The 16,559-nt window shown below is 41.7% G+C and overlaps 1 protein-coding gene across 4 annotated transcripts in view; it reads right to left on the bottom strand.

Moving 5' to 3' along the window:
* KLHL24 (kelch like family member 24) overlaps positions 1–13,556 on the bottom strand; it is a 35,753-nt gene extending 22,197 nt beyond the window's left edge. The window contains exons 1-5 of one of the 4 annotated variants that reach the window (XM_060100075.1): positions 13,492–13,556; positions 8,599–8,729; positions 6,898–6,939; positions 3,668–3,740; positions 1,962–2,942 (exon numbers count right to left, since the gene is read on the bottom strand). In XM_060100075.1, the coding sequence (XP_059956058.1) occupies positions 1,962–2,881 (920 nt within the window). In that variant the 5' untranslated portion in view covers positions 2,882–2,942; positions 3,668–3,740; positions 6,898–6,939; positions 8,599–8,729; positions 13,492–13,556. Of the gene's footprint in view, positions 1–1,961; positions 2,943–3,667; positions 3,741–6,897; positions 6,940–8,598; positions 8,730–13,355; positions 13,438–13,491 lie in introns of those variants that run through there. The other 3 variants (XM_060100073.1, XM_060100074.1, XM_060100076.1) reach the window with 3 other exon arrangements.
* Between the last annotated feature and the right edge of the window lie 3,003 nt (positions 13,557–16,559).

Here is a 16,559-nt window from a genome sequence, read left to right as displayed (position 1 = left end):
TGGGTCTTCGTTGCTACGTGCGGGCTTTCTCTAGTTGGGGCAAACAGGGGCTACTCTTCGTTGCGGAGCACGGGCTCTAGGCACACGGGCTTCAGTAGTTGTGGTGCACGGGCTCAGTAGTTGTGGCTCGCGGGCTCTAGAGTGCAGGCTCAGTAGTTGTGGCTCACGGGCTTAGTCGCTCCGCAACATGTGGGTTCTTCCCAGACCAGGGGTCAAACCCGTGTCCCCTGCATTGGCAGGCAGATTCTTAACCACTGCACCACTAGGAAAGTCCTTATATTTCTTTCTTATAAAACAGTTACTTTTAACTAAAGTCGCCTGACTTTGAAGAGAAAATGCATTCTAACCCTAATACGAAGAAATATTACATTATTTTTTTTTATATAAATTTATTTTTGGCTGTGTTGGGTCTTCGTTTCTGTGCGAGGGCTTTCTCCAGTTGCGGTGAGCGGAGGCCACTCTTCATCGTGGTGCACGGGCCTCTCACTGTCGCAGCCTCTCCCGTTGTGGAGCACAGGCTCCAGACGCGCAGGCTCAGTAGTTGTGGCTCACGGGCTTAGTTGCTCCACAGCATGTGGGATCTTCCCAGACCAGGGCTCGACACCGTGTCCCCTGCATTGGCAGGCAGATTCCCAACCACTGAGCCACCAGGGAAGCCCCAACGTTAATTTTTGTAATAATAGTTACTCAATATTGTATCCAATTTATAAAGAAGTTCAGACTGTCAAGTACTGGGAGTTTTCTTAAAGTGGGTCAGACCAACACTACACTATATAAATAATAATGGCCAATAATTTTTAAAGCACTTCCTAGTGCCACTTTCTATGCTGAGAAGCTTAAGGATTACTGCATTAAATAGTTGCAATGGCAAAACCTGTGAAGTAAGCACCATTTATCATAATTTTCATTTTACATATTTAGAAACAGATTAAGTATTGCTATATCCAAACTAGTGTAGAGTTTAAAGACATGTTATCTCACAATATGCTGAATTTTAATTAAAAACATGCTATCTCACAATATGTTGAATTTTAATCACATGCCAAAACAATGATAATCAAAATCAATGCCAAAAATGTGGTTTGAGAGCTACGCTATAGTAAATTTATAGAAAAAGTGGAGATGGTATGGGAAAACAAACATCAGTTTCACACAATGTGAATATATTTAACACTATTAACAGTACACTTAAAAATGGTTAGGATGCTAAATTTTATGTTATGTGTTTTTTACCACACACACCAAAAAAGTTAGCTTTGTTAGAAAAATATTTAAAAGATTCTTTACTATAGTATGTCTCACAATAGCCGATTTTTGCTTATTCACAGTAAAACACGTTTAATACTATTCCTTTCCTTATTAAGGCATAAAGATTATTTTTCTACAGTTTATGAATTAAAATCTATAGGTGTTTTAAATCTAGTAACTGTGGCAATGAGAAAAGATCTGAAGCCTTGGTTTTACATCTGAGAACCCCCTCAATCTATATCAGCTTACTTACTTCACCTCTATATTTCATGCTGTCTGTTAGGAAAAAGGTTAGTCTGTGAATATACAAATTGTTTTTTATAAGTAGAGGCAGTCCAATGGAGTCTAACAAACTCTAGCTACCTTACATCTAAAGATCTTTAGGAAAAAAAAAGTGGAATAAATTTGGTACCCTACAAAGGTTAAGAGAAATTAAAGAAATATGTTGAAACATGCAGAGCTGCAAAGACCCTCTGCAATGCCATCTCGTAGCTCAGAATAACAGTAACAAAAAATGCTATTGTTGAATCTAGTCTTCACTGGGAAAGAAATTCTAATGATTTGTAATCCAAAACAAATCTCAAATTATATAAAGCAACATGCAGACGATACATATGACTACACTGAGATTACACTAAGAAAGTTTTAAAATATTTTAAAAACAAAAATTGTTGTTAATTATGTTGTAGTTAATATGTAAACAGTCTTCTTACCTGCGTGGCCTTGTCCTTGGGGACATCATTTCATTCCCAAGTATGTGGTACCGTCTTGCTTCATGCAACAGCTGATAACACTCAGGAGAATTCTGGATCAGTTGGTCCACCTCAACTGTCTGAACAAAGTAGTTGGGATGCAACAGAGGGAGTCTCACATGTGTCAGGAGCTCATGTAACAGTGGTCTTCTCAGATCAACAGCACGATAGACCCAACGCATGACGGCTTCAAAAACCATCTCCTCTTTGCCAATAACGAGTTCATCACTACAAATATAATCAATAAGTTCATCTTTGTCAAGCTCAAGAAATTCTTCATGCTGGGACACATCCTCAAAAGTCTGTAATGCAAAATTCTTGCATTTTGTGAAGAGTGTTTTGAGGGAATGGGTATCAGCAAAGCGCTGGATTCCTAAGCAATTGCAAGGATCAAGTTGCTCCTCCAAGAATTTGGCACATGCATCACGGAGAACACTAATCTGAAAAAGGCTTGATGTTTCAAAGAGATACTGTACATTCTCTGTAGTGATCTTCACTTTTCCAGTATAAACATACTGCAAAAAACATTCCATAGCTTCAGCTAAAATACCATTGATCTCAACCAACATTTCTCGGCTTTCCCGGTGGTCATTACAAAACATAGCTCTGAAGTAGCTACTACAGGCTGAGAGAACAGCTCTATGGCAAGGAAATTCTTTTCCTTCCACACAAATGATAACATCTGTGAACAAACGACTATCTCGGAATTCATTAAATATCTGGAGTATGTTTTCAGCATGGGATGATCCTGAAGAGAAGTCAAAAAACTCACGGCCTGTCAGAGATTTAGGGTCCATTTCAAAAACTTTACGCTTTGTTGCTGGTGAATCACGCACTCCGAGATCCTCTCTGTTTAGTCTTCGTCCCAATATTAGTACCATTGTTACATCAGTTGACTATATAATTGTTGAGAAATAACTGTTAAGGATCTTCCTTATGTGGCTAAAAGTAAAAAAAATTAAACCATTTCAATATGTAGAAAGTTCAGTACTCAACTGACATTTCATTTTGATGTAAACACTACAATAAAATTACACAATCAATATATTTCATACAGGCTTTAGAACACTATATCTCATTTTAATAAAAACTGATAAATAAAAATTTCTACAATTAGAACATTAGGGGTAATTTGTAATAGTAGTCCTTAAACCCCCCCAGTTGAAAGGATGCTATGTAAGTTGTGAATTACTAATAACCTTCTGTTTCCCTTTTACACAACTGGGTTTCAGTTACTGAATGTAGAGTTAAGTCAGAATGCTGTAAGACACAGAACATGAGTACATTCAAACCCTAATATAAATGTTTATTATTTTAACATAGTGCTGCTAAGAAGAATTCAGCTATATCTATCAATGGCCTTTAAAAATATGTATGTTGTTTGACTAGTAAGTCCCTTTCTAGCAATCTATCTTAAGGAAATAATCAGGATTATACGGAAAGATTTATCTACAGTTGTTCAATGTGTATTAATAGAAAATACTTAAAACAACCTAAGTACCCTACAATAGGGGATTAGTTAAACCATAGTACGTATTAAGGATGGAACACAGTCCCTGCAGCCATTAAAAATTATATAGACTATTTAATGACATGGGGAAGTATTAACCAGATAATAAGTAAAAAGCAGATATCAAAACATATGCAAATAGACATAAATACACTACCAAATGTAAAACAGATAGCTAGTGGGAAGCAGCCGCATAGCACAGGGAGATCAGCTCGGTGCTGTGTGTCCACCTAGAGGGATGGGATAGGGAGGGTGGGAGGGAGACACAAGAGGGAAGAGATATGGGGATATATGTATATGTATAGCTGATTCACTTTGTCATACAGCAGAAACTAACACACCATTGTAAAGCAATTATACTCCAATAAAGATGTTAAAAAAAAATTGAAGCAAGAGTTAGAGCTGGACTAGGGGTGTAAGAATTTGTCTCAGATTCTCCCCATTCTAGGTAGGTCTCTAAGAATTTTTATCTAAAGCAGCTGGGAGACTTATGTAGCTCTCTGTATACTATGTAGGCACATATTATAGTATAGATGTATGTATGTATAAATGTTTTTACTGCTGGAAAAGGAAAAAAACACAAAAAACATGCAAACAAACAAAAAACATATGCAAAGAGGGGTGCAGTGGATAAGACTCTGCACTCCCAATACAGGGGTCCTGGGTTTGATCCCTGGTCAGGGAACTAGATCCCATATGCATGCTGCAACTAAGGAGCTGACATGCTGCAACTAAGAAGCTGGTGAGCCGCAACTAAGGAGCCCACCTGCTGCAACCAAATAAATAAATATTTTTTAAAATGCGCAAAGAAAATAAAAAAATTTAAGTATCACTGCATCTAGGCATAGAAAAAAGGAGGCATGTATGTCAAATGATAAGTATTTATCTTCTGTCTTCCTCTATTTTACCCAAAATCTGCACTATAATTATGTAGTACTGGGTTTTTAGATTTTTTTAAATGTATGTTATTTATGCCCTGCTCCCTTTCACTGATAAGAAACATCCTCAAATCTCCCTCAAAAACGGCTCTGAATAGGTAACTGATGGATTGAAGCACTGGACTATAGCTATCAATTCTCTTAAATTTTGTTTAAGGTGGTTCTTTTACTCCTACTCTTTTCACATCTCTGTAAGTTGATATGTGATCCAAAGTGTATTTGTAATTGGCTTCTACCTCCATACATTTTTATTTATTTATTTATTTATTTATTTTGCGGTATGCGGGCCTCTCACTGTCGTGGCCTCCCCGGTTGCGGAGCACAGGCTCCGGACGCGCAGGCTCCGGACGCGCAGGCCCAGCGGCCATGGCTCACGGGCCCAGCCGCTCCGCGGCATATGGGATCCTCCCAGACCGGGGCACGAACCCGTATCCCCTGCATCGGCAGGCGGACTCTCAACCACTTGCGCCACCAGGGAGGCCCCATACATTTTTAAAAAATAAATTTATTTATTTTTAATTTTGGCTGCGTTGGGTCTTCATTGCTGTGTGCAGGCTTTCTCTAGTCGTGGCGAGCGGGGGCTACTCTTTGTTGCAGTGTGCAGGCTTCTCATTGTGGTGGCTTCTCTTGTTGAGGAACACGGGCTCTAGGCACATGGGCTTCAGTAGCTGTGGTGTGTGGGCTCAGCAGTTGTGGCTCACGGGCTCTAGAGCGCAGGCTCAGTAGTTGTGGCACATGGGCTTAGTTGCTCCGTGGCATGTGGGATCTTCCCAGACCAGGGCTCAAACCCGTGTTCCCTGCATTGGCAGGCGGATTCTTAACCACTGTGCCACCAGGAAAGCCCCCATACATTTTTGCTTTCTCAAAGTTTAAATGAAAATGTGTTCAGAACGCAAAACAAAATAACATACTGCAAGTACTAAGAATTTCCCTTTGGCTAAAAGGGACAAGTAGGAAAACATAAATGAAAAGATACTCTGCTTTCTGTAACCAATAACTTTACTGGATCTGGTATTCGTTATCTGGTATCTTATTGTATCTGTATCTGATAAATTTGGGGATAGCATATTGAGGGAGTTGGATTAATATAAGGCTGATTAAAATTTTATATGAGTTAAAGGTCTTTTTATGCTATTTTCTGCCCCTTAATTCGCATGGCTATTTTCTTTGATTGTTGACTGCCAAGAGGTCTTCCACTGCTTTACCAGAAAATCCTGAATTAGAACAGCTATAAAATCACCTCGTATTAAATGCATTCAACAGCAACAAGATACATGTCTACTGCTTTGTATGTAAAAGAGACTATCTCATAGATCTGGGCTATTTCCTTCCAAGAAGCTTCTGTGTGGCTTTTTGGACAGCCTCACTTTCTCTGGACTTTCTGAGAACTCTTCCATGAACTAGTCCACAACAGCACGGAATATAAACTCTGTATTGATGACAGACTAAATGATTTACGCAATTGTGTCTTAGGAATATGAGATGCATTTCAGAGTGTATCCTTTGGGCTTCCAGATGTAATTCAGTAGACTTTAAAATAAGACTGAATTCTTCTAAAAATTGAGCAAATATCAAAGCATCATTATTCCCATCAGGAAAAAGTAGCAAATAAGTAGGCAAAACACGAGGACATTTGTTCCAAAGAAATATGATGACTGAAAATAATACCTACATAAGTTAGTGGATGCAAGGGTGACTGGACTCTCAATGACTGACTGCCAAAGACACATAATTTGTCTAGAAAAGGTAGTATCCCTTTCTTCCTCTCCCTCATTTCCTTCAGAAGCTTTATTCTTGGAGCTACACTCTCACTTGAAAGGAAGATTTTTAAGGGAAAGATTCTTCTGGTTAAGAGTACTCCAGAGTTTATTTCCAACTACAGAACTCGTAAATGTTGTAGACCTAGTTTGAGATTGCTAGGTAGATTTAATAATTACCTGTTTTTGGCCTATGTCCCAGAAAAATGAAGGGAGATAACTTATTTTGGTGTCTTTTGGACTGGAGAAACGGTAGAATAGGGACTGAGGATATTCGGAAGGAGTAGAAAGGAGTGTGTAAACAGTTTATTTGGGGGCTTCCCTGGTGGCGCAGTGGTTAGGAAGCCGCCTGCCAATGCAGGGGACATGGGTTTGAGCCCTGGTTCGGGAAGATCCCTCATGCCCCGGAGCAACTAAGCCCGTGAGCCACAACCACTGAGCCTGCGCTCTCAACTAGAGAAAGCCCCCGTGCAGCAACGAAGACCCAATGCATCCAAAAATAAATAAATTTATTTTTTTAAAAAAAGTTTATTTGGTAACAGAAAAGTCTGTGATGCTGCCTTCCTATCTGATCTTGAGGACAGAATTGTTCCCTGTTACTCTGATGGTCTGTGACCCCTGGTTGAAGGAAAATGATTTACATTTTCTAATAACAATGCTTAGAGAGTTTATAAACATTATAAATATAATACCTTTTTAGCATTTGCTTGATCAAAGCCCCAGTTTTTCCACACCTAAAAAAAATGGAAAACAGCAACACATAAATCAGATAGTAATCACTTATGTATAATTGGTGTTATTTACTAATATGCTGAAAGAAGGTTTTAGTAGATTTCAGTTTGTGACTGGAAGTTTACTTCTGCATAGGAAAACCAATCCTGAATAATAATCCTTAAAGCAAATTAATAACTTTATGCTATATCTAAAATAGTTTCCTTATTTATCAACTTCGTTCCTTGACAATTTTATCCTGCAGTAAGGTTTCTTGAGTGAAATATGAGTAAACAAATATTCATGTCAACATCAAGCTAACAGTGGAATTGAGATGAGGAAACATATCCTATGATAACTCTGCATTGGATATTTGAAGAATGTCTGGTAACTAATGTTTCATCTGAGTTTGGGGTCATTAAATAATTCTGAGTTGGTCTATCAATACTACCCAAAGCAAACAGTTTAGTCATTATATATTTTACATAACTATGAAAGCAATGACAAAATCTCAAGTATTCTGGGTAATTCAGGAAAAAAATTTCAGTTTTTAATTCTTAGTTATCTAGTTTATCCATATAGAATCACCATGCTTATCAAATAATTATCTTAAATTTTTTAGTATATAAATGCATATTTCTTCTGCTTTTTTGATCCTTATAGACTTTAGTACCTGTAGAAACCAACCAATTCAGCACAATTTTTCGTTGTTGTTGTTGGAAGGGGAAGAGAGGAATGCTTAAGAGAGAATACTGGAACCTTGAACTGTACACAGAATACCAGTAGTATTTAAGCACAAGTGATTCTGGTTTCTGGCCTAGATATCTATAAATAGAACTCATAAATTCTTTTTTTTTTTTTTTTTTTTTTTTTTTGCGGTACGCAGGCCTCTCACTGTTGTGGCCTCTCCTGCCGCAGAGCACAGGCTCCGAACGCACAGGCTCAGCGGCCACGGCTCACGGGCCTAGCCGCTCCATTGCATGTGGGATCTTCCCGGACCGGGGCACAAACCCGTGTCCCCTGCATTGGCAGGCGGATTCTCAACCACTGTGCCACCAGGGAAGCCCAGAACTCATAAATTCTTAACAAGTTTAGGCAAATTCAAAAGTGGACCCAGAAAACCAAGATACAGACTACTGATTTTTTCCTACATGTATACACAAACACACATCTCTATACCCTGATTATTGTTTGATTGTGAAGTGAATGTTATCTTGCTTGTTTCCTTATTTGCAGAAGTCGATCTAACTTGTGTATACCTTGGTAAAGAATATTTCAACTTGGTCAAATTAGGGGATTGTTAGTCCTAGCTAAGTAAGTTTTCCCCCCAATAAGACAGTAAGATCCTGAGCCAATGTAGGGATTCGAGTCAATTCAAGAAACAATTCTAGAGAGCCTACCCCCTGTCTGCCACTGGGGTGGTGAATATTGGATTCAGATCCAATTATAGATGCTGTGGGGTTGGCTAAGATTAGAATCAAACAAGAACTCAAAGATTGATACTAAAATAGATTCAAATTCTCAGTGTTTCTCTAGCAGAAAACACAAATTGTTTCTCTGCTAGAATGCAAATGGGAATAGATTCTCTCATGACTGATCTAGTCTAGAATTATACCATAAGGAGTAGAAGGGCAAGGCAATTCATCCGGGCATTTTCTGCAGGGTTTTTAGGTAATACTTACCAACCTAATCAGTAAGGGCTAGGGACCGAGGAGGTCAGTGTACGAGGTCCAAAGGTGTTATATAGTATCAGAATTGATTTTAGAGTGTAGAACTGCAATCAAGCTTATTTTTCCTTTAGAATGCAGGACCCCTATACAAAGAAACAAGTTACTATTAGCCTTAAGATAGCATGGATTAGTGAGGGGCTTACAAAGACTAATAAATACCAGATGGTAAAGGAAACCAACAACATTTTTACTAACATGGTCCCTGCAACTCGCAGTAATCAATTGCTACATGCTATGCTCCACACTACTCCATTTTCTCAAATTGAACTTTGAGTGAAGAACAACATAGCAGAAACAGCAAAATTACTAAAGAATAAGAGTTTTATCTTTAAAGATATACAGTAACTCAACAGAAGGAAAGTCAGAAAACACTGTAACATAGTAAATCCATTACTTAAAAATAACTAGGAAATTATATTTAACATGGAACTATCTGAAACCAAGCAGTTTTTTTCACCGCATTTTCTCAAACGCTAATTTATTTGAACCATTCTATTTAATGACCACTTTTTAGAAGTTGTAAATTTATACTCTTCAATTTAAACCTTTACTCTTGGAGTAGCGGTTCCTGAACCAAATTTTACAAATGCAACACTTAAAGTCCAGTCTTCAAGCTGTTATTTTCAACATTTCTAATTTTCTTAATGAAACCACCAATAACATACTTACTCACCATAAGATATCAGAAACCAAAAAAACCCTTAAATTTCTTTGTCTAGAATTATACCAAGTGATTATCCCTTGTTTACATCAACTTGAAATAGTCAATACAATATTACTTTGATTAACGAGAGAAAGAGAAATAAGAGGTATCTGATGATGAAAAATTTAGGAGTTCTTAAACAATGTGTCAGACTAAACAATTATGGCTCTATAACTGAAAAAAGAATACTGTCTTCTCCCAAATCACAGAACAAAAAAGTTGAACTTATCCATTCACTGTTTATCTCCCTTGCTTTAAAACTTTTGGCTACTAATATTCCCCAACCCCCAAAGGAAGAAAAAAAGATTGTTAATCATCAGACATCATACTTGATATAAAGCTGTCCTATTGAACCTACTTGACATGTAAACTTAATGTCCTTGGTTTTATCTTGCTAGAAGATATCTAATGCATTGTTTTATTTTAAAATCTTAAGACCTGTAGATATCTCGTTATGTTTTCTTTTAGCAAAATTGTTTTGGGGGGCTTTCCTGGTGATTCAGTGATTAAGAATCCGCCTGCCAATGCAGGGGACACGGGTTCGAGCCCTGGTCTGGGAAGATCCCACATGTCGCAGAGCAACTAAGCCCATGTGCCACAACTACTGAGCCTGTGCTCTAGAGCCCACAAGACACAACTACTGAAGCCCACACAACTAGAGCCTGTGCTCCGCAACAAGAGAAGCCACCACAATGAGAAGCCTGAGCACGGCAACGAAGAGTAGCCCCCGCTCGCCGCAACTAGAGAAAGCCCGCGCGCAGCAACGAAGACCCAACACAGCCAAAAATAAAAATAAACAAAATAAATTTTTTTTAAATTGTTTTTGGTTCTCTTATTAGAATTAATTAAATCTGCAAGGACATGACCTGGTACTCTGCCACTTGAACAAGTTTGAGATCCAATATTTTTCGAGACCTCTCTATGTATAAAAGCACTTTTAAGTCAGTGATTTTTATTTACCTTAGTGGTTGACACAAATTATTTACAGAAGTAAGTTTTAGAAAGCACTGAGTAAAGAGCAAAGCCTAATGATTTTTATTTACTTTTTTTTGCGGTACGCGGGCCTCTCACTGCCGTGGCCTCTCCCGTTGAGGAGCACAGGCTCTGGACGCGCAGGCTCAGCGGCCATGGCTCACGGGCCTAGCCGCTCCACGGCATGTGGGATCTTCCTGGACCGGGGCACGAACCCGTGTCCCCTGCATCGGCAGGCGGACTCTCAACCACTGTGCCACCAGGGAAGCCCCCAGCCTAATGACTTTTAGACATCAATTTAGTAGACTTTAAAATGTGCCAAATGCTGAAAAATTGTAGCCCCTGGCTGATGAATTTAGGCAGAGTGACAAACTTTAATTTTAAAAAGCTAGTTTAGCTATTGTTTTTAATAGAAGAATAGGGTTTTAAAATGTCAACAGTTGTCAAGTGGCCACATACTCTGTTTCAGTCACAACAGAAATAGAATCATACAAAATATATATGCTTATATATTTCATATACTTATGAGGATATACTAGGATATTTTATTTACATTTTTTATACAGTCCATACCTAAATATTTATTGAAAAAGGATGTCCCAAATTCCTAGGTAAGAAAAAAGTACATACAGGGACTTCTCTGGTGGTCCAGTGGTTAAGACTCTGCGCTCCCAATGCAGGGGGCCAGAGTTCGATCCCTGGTCAGGAAACTAGATCCCTCATGCTGCAACTAAGAGATCCCCCCGTGCTGCAACTAAGACCTGGTGCAGCCAAATAAATAAATATTTTTTAAAAAAGGAGTATATACAAAAAATAACTGCAGTCTCTCATTTAATGAATAGTATTTGTTTTTCACAGACTTGACCTTTGGATTTTAATAAAATGGCAGAAAAACAAAGAAACTAAAACAAAGTTTTCTGAAAAAGCATTAAGGTTTTAGTAAGTTGGACAAAAGCCAAGAAAGTTTAAATTAAAGCTGATAGTAAACACCAACTCAGAATATTATTTCTTCTTCCTGTTTAGAGACTACGTCACAGGCTTTGTATGGATAAGCAGGCTTATGAGTGGTGGTTTTATTTTTTACAAAGGTTAGAGGTTTGCAACTTGTACTTATTTAGAAATGTTAAATGCCTTCAATGCACAAGAGATGAGGCAGTTCAGGATCACAGAAGCTGCTCCTTCTGGCATAGTCATCCCAACTTGAATTTTAAAAATAAATTAAGAATGCATACAATAAGAACTGTTCATAGTCAATTCCTGCTTCACTCGGGGCGCTCAATCTACCTCCTACAGAAATGCACCGTCTTGGGTGAATTCCTACAGATTTATAGGAAAATAAAATCTGATAAAACCGAAGTTCCCTATTAAATCACAGATTAGGAAAACCGCATCTTCAACACACTGTGGCTAAAATGATTGTTCTTGTAGATTTTATTACTGTCATCATAGAAGAGTGAGCTATAATCCCCCAAACAAAGAAACAACTCATCTAAACCGGGGTATAGAAGAATCTTAACTTTTTTGGGGGGGCGGGGGGGAGGATATCCTCAAGTTATTTTTTTAAAAAACAGAACTCTAATTTTACATCTTAGTCGACGGCAAGCAGATTTTTCATCTATTTTACGTATTTAACAAAAACCAACCTCGCCGGTGGACATAAACAGTCTGTAGCTGCAAATACTAAGACATGATTTTTAAAAAGCTGTTCAAGAGAGCAAGTGATTAATCATTAAAATCCACTAACATTAACTGCGAAAGGTCGCTGCCTCAGGGGTGACTGTGAGGCACTCTAAAATGTGGCTTTACGGTCCTTATTTAGCTATTTAAACCCTGTTTACAGAACAGTCAGGAACTAATTCGCCTGAGGGCTTTCTTCCCACCATCTGGGTAGACAGGGCGACAGGAGTTAAAGAGGGATAATTTTCCGGTCCTCCGCGGGCGCCTACAGGCTCAGGCAGAAGCCGCGGCGGCCACCAAAGGATAGCGGGTCAGCTGGGCCTCGCTCCCGAGTCCCCCGGCTCGGCAGCGCGCGCCGCCAGAGGCTCCGCTCGGGTCGCAGCTGCACAAGAGGCGAGCGCGCGCTCCCGCGTGTCCTCCAGATCACCTTCAAGGGGGCGGGGAAGAACTGCCTGGGCAAGTCCACCTCGCGACAAGACACCCGCCAATAAACACTCGGAACTCGCCCAGTCGTCCCGCCCGAAAGCACCCGCAGAGCCCCAATCCCCGCCGCGTTAACAGTCTTTGCCCCGAGTGTCCAGAACCTGGGGGCGGGGCCATTAGAAACTAAATTAAGAAACCGAGGCCTGGAGTGGTGGGAAGGGGAGATTGGGCGGGGACTCCGCCGGCGGAACGCCCGCTCCCCCGCCCGCGCCCGCTTCCGGGGGACCTTCTTTCCAGGGCCCGGCTCCCGGAGCGGGCCCCCAGGCGAGCGGTGATAAACAAAGGCTCGCGGGCGGTGGGGGCAGGGGTAACGGTCAGGTGACGGCGCCGAGCACATTTCGCAACTGCTTTAATGGGGATTCTCTAGCCTGCAGCCCTGGGACCCAACTTGACCCGTCAGTCCTCCCCGTTAGGATCAAACTGTCGCCCCCACCAAGCGGGAAGGTTTGATTTCAGACCTTCGCATTCTCAGCGCTACCTTCGATTAAAAAAGAGCGGCGCTCCGTTCGAAGCCCATCGGCAAAATGCGGGACCCCTCTCCCCAGCCCTGTCCGCCAGCTGCTCCCCGTCCCCCAGGGTGACCCGCACCTGCTACCCCCAGCCCCGGCGGCCATGCCCCTCCCAACCCGTCCCCGGCGGGTGCGCCAGCAGCGCCGCGGTTCCGGGGCGGTAGTGCCAGGAGTTGGGGGTGCCCTTCCTTTTAGAGTGTGGTTGCGGAACCGGGACTGACAACCCCCAGGGGAGCCCCGGAGATCCCTCGCCCCAAACAGGGGCCCTGCAGCCCCACCCGCAATCTCTCCTCAGACCCCTCCTCTGGCTCCGAGAGGCCGACCGCCGCAGGCTTCCCTCCTGCAGACATCCCCGTGGTCATAACCTCGGCCGCCCCTCCGCCCCGGCTCTGGCCGGTTCCTCGCCTTTCGGCCGGTCCCGAAGCTGTCATCCCGGGTACCTCTCAGCGAAGGCTGGAGGCGGCCAGCAGCAGTGGTCAGCAGTGGCGGCCCCCCCCGTACCTTAGCTTCCGGCGGCGCAGCGCTGTCTCCTGCGCCGGCGTCTCCTCGAGCCACCCGTCTCTCCGCAGCTCACAACAAAGGAAACATGTGACCGCCCGGGCCAAAACACTGAACGTCACGCAACCCTGGCCAATCCGAGTGGGCGCCCACCGCCCCGGGGGACCCTGGGAGATGTAGTTCCTATTCCGGGGGGTTGGCCGCCCTGGCAGCTTGGATTTCCCGCTATAGGGCGGGTGTTGGACGTGGGGCTTGAGATCCAATCCAAGGGCTATTGACTCGGAAACAGTTTTAGGTAGAGATAGGTTAAGGAACTGCATCCGTGTTAGGAGCCAAGTGGGAAACCTCAGTCGGATGTTTATTGCCACGTCCCTAGGCAAAAACACATAATCAAGAATTCTCAGAACCCTAGAGTTTGGGACCAGGCTTAGAGACCTTTTAATTTGACCCCTTGGTATAGAATCGGGAAATCTGAGGATCTGAGAGATGAAAGGGACTACAACCCTAGTAGCTAGACAGTGCAGGGAAACTAAATTTCACTGTAAATCTATTACTGTCACCTGTATCATCCTGGGTTAACTTTCTATTTTAAAAGTACATGCAAATCAGACAAAGTTTTCACAAATCCCTGTTTTCTGATTCCCCAAAAGACAGTATTATTTTTTTAATTTTATTTTATTTATTTTTTTATACAGCAGGTTCTTATTAGTTATCCATTTTATACATATTAGTGTATATGAAATAGAGACACAGATGTAGAGAACAAATGGACACCAAGCGGGGGAAGCGGCAGGGGTGAGGGCATGATGAATTGGGAGATTGGGACTGACATATATACATCAAAAGACATTATTTTATCTTTTTGTTTCAGCAAATATTTTTTCAAGGTTGAGTACACCTCCAGATTTTGAAACATTTAACTAGTTTTTGGTTTCTGATATCAAAATTATAACTTCTCTCTCTTCCATAATTTATGAATACAGTCATGCTTTTATTAAATAAGAGGATGTGTTCCAGTGACCAGAGGTGTATATAATATAGAAGTCTTGTGTCCAGGCCTTTTAAACAGGCTTTTTAGTTCTCTTTTCCATCTGTTATTAAAAATGAAAATACCTACCATTTATTGAGTTTCTAGTAAGCTCCAGACAGAGTGCTAGGCACTTTACATATATCCTTTAATCTTCATAATAACCCAGCAAGATAGTGTTATAATCCCATTTTACAGGTGAAGAAACTAAGCCACATAAGGGATAAAGATTTGGCCCTCGTCACTCAGTTATTAAGTGTTGAGGCTGGGGTTGACACATTTAAAAAAATAATTATATATATATTAATATAGGTACATAATTATCTAAAAAGTGTATTTACAAAGTTAAATATCACAAGTCTAGTAGTACAACAGGAGTACCATCTCCCATCCTTCCTCATTCTTCATTCTCCAGAAGCAACCACTTTCAACAATTTGAGCTATTCTGATATTTACATTTATCTTTCCATATAATGTATGGCTATTTCCCATTAAGGGAGCTGTCATCCCTGTCCCCCATCCTTCCAATATCTTACATTTCTGCTTAAATAATTTTTTAAATTAATTAATTTATGGCTGTGTTGGGTCTTAGTTTCTGTGCTAGGGCTTTCTCTAGTTGTGGCAAGCAGGGGCCACTCTTCATCGCGGTGCGCGGGCCTCTCACTATCGCGGCCTCTCTTTTTGCAGAACACAGGCTCCAGACGTGCAGGCTCAGTAGTTGTGGCTCACGGGCCCAGTTGCTCCGTGGCATGTGGGATCTTCCCAGACCAGGGCTCGAACCCGTGTCCCCTGCACTGGCAGGCAGATTCTCAACCACTGCGCCACCAGGGAAGCCCCTAAATAATTATTTAATGTTTATGTTATTAAGACTATGTATTTATTGTTCAACGATGAGTTAAACAGTATACAACTTCCTTTCTTGGATGGCTTTTCATTTTTCCTTGGGTAGAAAGGCAGCTAAGCACCTGGGGGCCCTCAATACCATCTTAAAGTTCCAACTCCCTGAGAGAGCATTTAAGGGTCTTCCTGATGCACCCTGGGGCCCAACTCTGCAGCCTGAACACCAGCCTCAGTGAACTTCCCACAGGACTCTTGCCCAAAGGATTCTCGCTGTCTGTCTCCAGGCCATTCCCATCCATATCCTGCTCCCTGTGCCTCTTATGCCCCCTCCTCCCCTTCACCCCATTCACTAGGTTAGCTCCTGCTCTTCCTTCCAGGAGTCAGCCTGTGAGTCCTCTTTCCAGGAAACCCTCCATTCATCCTCATTGCCCTCTGGGCTAGGCATCTCCCCTCCTTCTTCCTGCAGCAGCCCATCCTTACCTCCTTCCCAGCAGTTATCATACTAATTGTGTGACATCACTCCAACGCAGGGGTTAGGGGCTCTCATCCTCTGCGCACCTGAAAATATGTGTATAGTTTATAGTCAGTCCTCCAAATACCCAGTTCCTCTCTATTCTTGTTTCCACATCCACAGAGTCAACCAACCCTGGATGGTGTAGTACTGTAGAATTTACTACTGAAAAAAAATATCTGCATATAAGTGGACCTTTGCAATTCAACCCTTGTTGTTTAAAGGTCAGCTATATATTTACATGCCTTTCCCAACTGAGTATCCCCTGAAATCCCTGAGGTCAGGGATGATGTCTTATTCATTTTGTGCTGCAGTGTACCTAGTAGATGTTCAATATGTATCTGTTAACCAGTGAGTGATCTCTACTTCTTGAGGTTAAGGGGACTTGAGAGAAATAAAAGTGCCTCCAGACCACTTGGGATGCACTTGGACTGGCCTGCATGATGAGGTCCTCAGATTCTCTTGAGGCAGATGGATGCAGGGTGATCAATCACAATTCTGAGAGTGGAAAGGAGTGAGGGGACTCACAGGACGGCAGCCCTGGAGACAGGCAAGGGCCTACTGATGGGTGTGGGAGCTCCTCAGGCAGCCCCCAGAATAGAGGTGGTTTTGGCATTGGCAGAGGGCCCTGGGAGTTATGCGTACCCCACAGGTCAGTGAGCATGGCCGCCTGGCAGCCTTTTCCTCACCTGG

The sequence above is a fragment of the Mesoplodon densirostris genome, chromosome 5, assembly GCF_025265405.1.
Source record: "Mesoplodon densirostris isolate mMesDen1 chromosome 5, mMesDen1 primary haplotype, whole genome shotgun sequence".
Lineage (NCBI taxonomy): Eukaryota > Metazoa > Chordata > Mammalia > Artiodactyla > Ziphiidae > Mesoplodon > Mesoplodon densirostris.
This window is presented reverse-complemented; position numbering and strand designations above follow the sequence as displayed.